This window comes from Austrofundulus limnaeus, unplaced genomic scaffold, assembly GCF_001266775.1.
Source record: "Austrofundulus limnaeus strain Quisiro unplaced genomic scaffold, Austrofundulus_limnaeus-1.0 Scaffold1261, whole genome shotgun sequence".
In the NCBI taxonomy this organism is placed as follows: Eukaryota; Metazoa; Chordata; class Actinopteri; order Cyprinodontiformes; family Rivulidae; genus Austrofundulus; species Austrofundulus limnaeus.
Genome location: NW_013953663.1, coordinates 59,732 through 61,303, shown reverse-complemented (window position 1 = coordinate 61,303; position 1,572 = coordinate 59,732). Strand labels below are relative to the sequence as shown.

Here is a 1,572-nt window from a genome sequence, read left to right as displayed (position 1 = left end):
GAACATGTGAGTTTGCTAATAAACCGGCAGGCACATCAGGGACAAACTACTTTTGCGAGGGAACGCAAAAGGTATTGCGTGGTAATGCAAAAGAAAAAAATCTCCCATGTCCCCTCGCGGGCTCCATACGTTTCTGTCTATTTAACAACTGTATATTTTTAGGCTTAAATATTGTATCAATTGGTCCACAAGCAGCCTGAGATGGTCTCCTGAGTCTCACAGTCGCCCATTAKTTACAGCAAAACAACAAACAGAGACTTAATTAGAGCTAAATGAGCCCATCTGAATGTTCTGTCTGAGCTGCAGCTCATTACAACAGCTTCATTACTTCTGTGCAGAACACTGGTAGGCAGGTGACAGCACACAGCTGAAGCCTTTAGCTTGTCTCAGTTACCTGTAGCTACCTGCTACAGCTAGCTGCTGCAGGATGGACTCACTTGTTTTGGTGCTTGAAGCCCTGCAGATGTGCATGGTACTGGGCCACAGAGTTGAGTGTGATGCTGCAGACCTCACAGGTGTAGCTTCTCTTCAGACCTGGAATCAAACAGAAACACATCAGATGAGTCAGAACACAGTCTGCATTTCATCGTCAGTGTTTGAATATTTTCTTTAAAGGCTCATTAGCAGACACCAGGTAGAGGGGAGCTGCCTGTAATAAAAACAACAACAATAACAACAACAACATTTTGATTGTTTTTTTCTTTWCCCTTTATATTTGATTTTTCCAGAGATTTGGCAGTTTCTTTTGGAGATGTCAGCTGTTTTAAATCTAAGGCTAAGTTCACACTACAGGTCTCAATGCTCAATTCTGATTTTTTAGTGTGGACTCTAAACGGCCCTAATGAGACCTGCATGTGCAGAAGATGAAGTGATGTCACATTCAGGTCACTGTTTACAAAGTTATCTAAACATGGAAACTACTTTCAGCACGTCATTTCTAAAGTAGTTGTTTAATCAGAGCTGATTAAATAATTGTCTGACATGTTCAGTTAAGTGTTTAAACTTTATATCTGAACCAGCCTCTGACAGGAGGCTCTGGTGAAGCATTTTATTTTAGGAACGAAGTGAGAGAAGTAAAGTACTGAACAAGTAACTTCAGTATCRACACGGTCTGACAATGAGCAGATTCTCACTCATCCAGGACATGGAGAATTGAAAAAAACAAAGGCAAAGCAACCATAATTCTKTTCTGAAGACAYGTGGAGCTACAAAATTTAAACAGCATTTGAGGTTAGTGTCTGTATCAATCCTTTACCCCCACCTCCCAGATGTCGAAGTCAGATGAAATGAGACATCTGCGTTCAGACTGCAGTCACTTTGAAAAACTTCAGATATGAATCTGATTCAGTACCACATACTGAAAAGGTGGGTTGGATTTGAAAACAATTGAATAAAAAAAACTGATATATGTCACAAGGGGCAGAAGAAAAAAAAAAAAAACAAGGAAAACGGATTTGGTTGCATTTGCCTGCAGTGTGAATATATTGATGAAGAGTGATACAACCTCTGACAAAACATATGGAATCACCAGTCTTGGATGAGCACTCATTCAGACATTTCATTCTGTAAAAC

The 1,572-nt window shown here is 40.1% G+C and overlaps 1 protein-coding gene across 1 annotated transcript in view; it reads right to left on the bottom strand.

Moving 5' to 3' along the window:
• Positions 1-534, bottom strand: part of LOC106534758 (zinc finger matrin-type protein 4) — a gene marked incomplete at its 5' end in the record, with an annotated part of 35,250 nt that extends 34,716 nt beyond the window's left edge. Inside the window, 1 exon segment of the mRNA XM_014031496.1 lies at positions 438-534. Within this exon segment, the coding sequence (XP_013886950.1) occupies positions 438-534 (97 nt within the window).
• Positions 535-1,572: the final 1,038 nt, after the last annotated feature.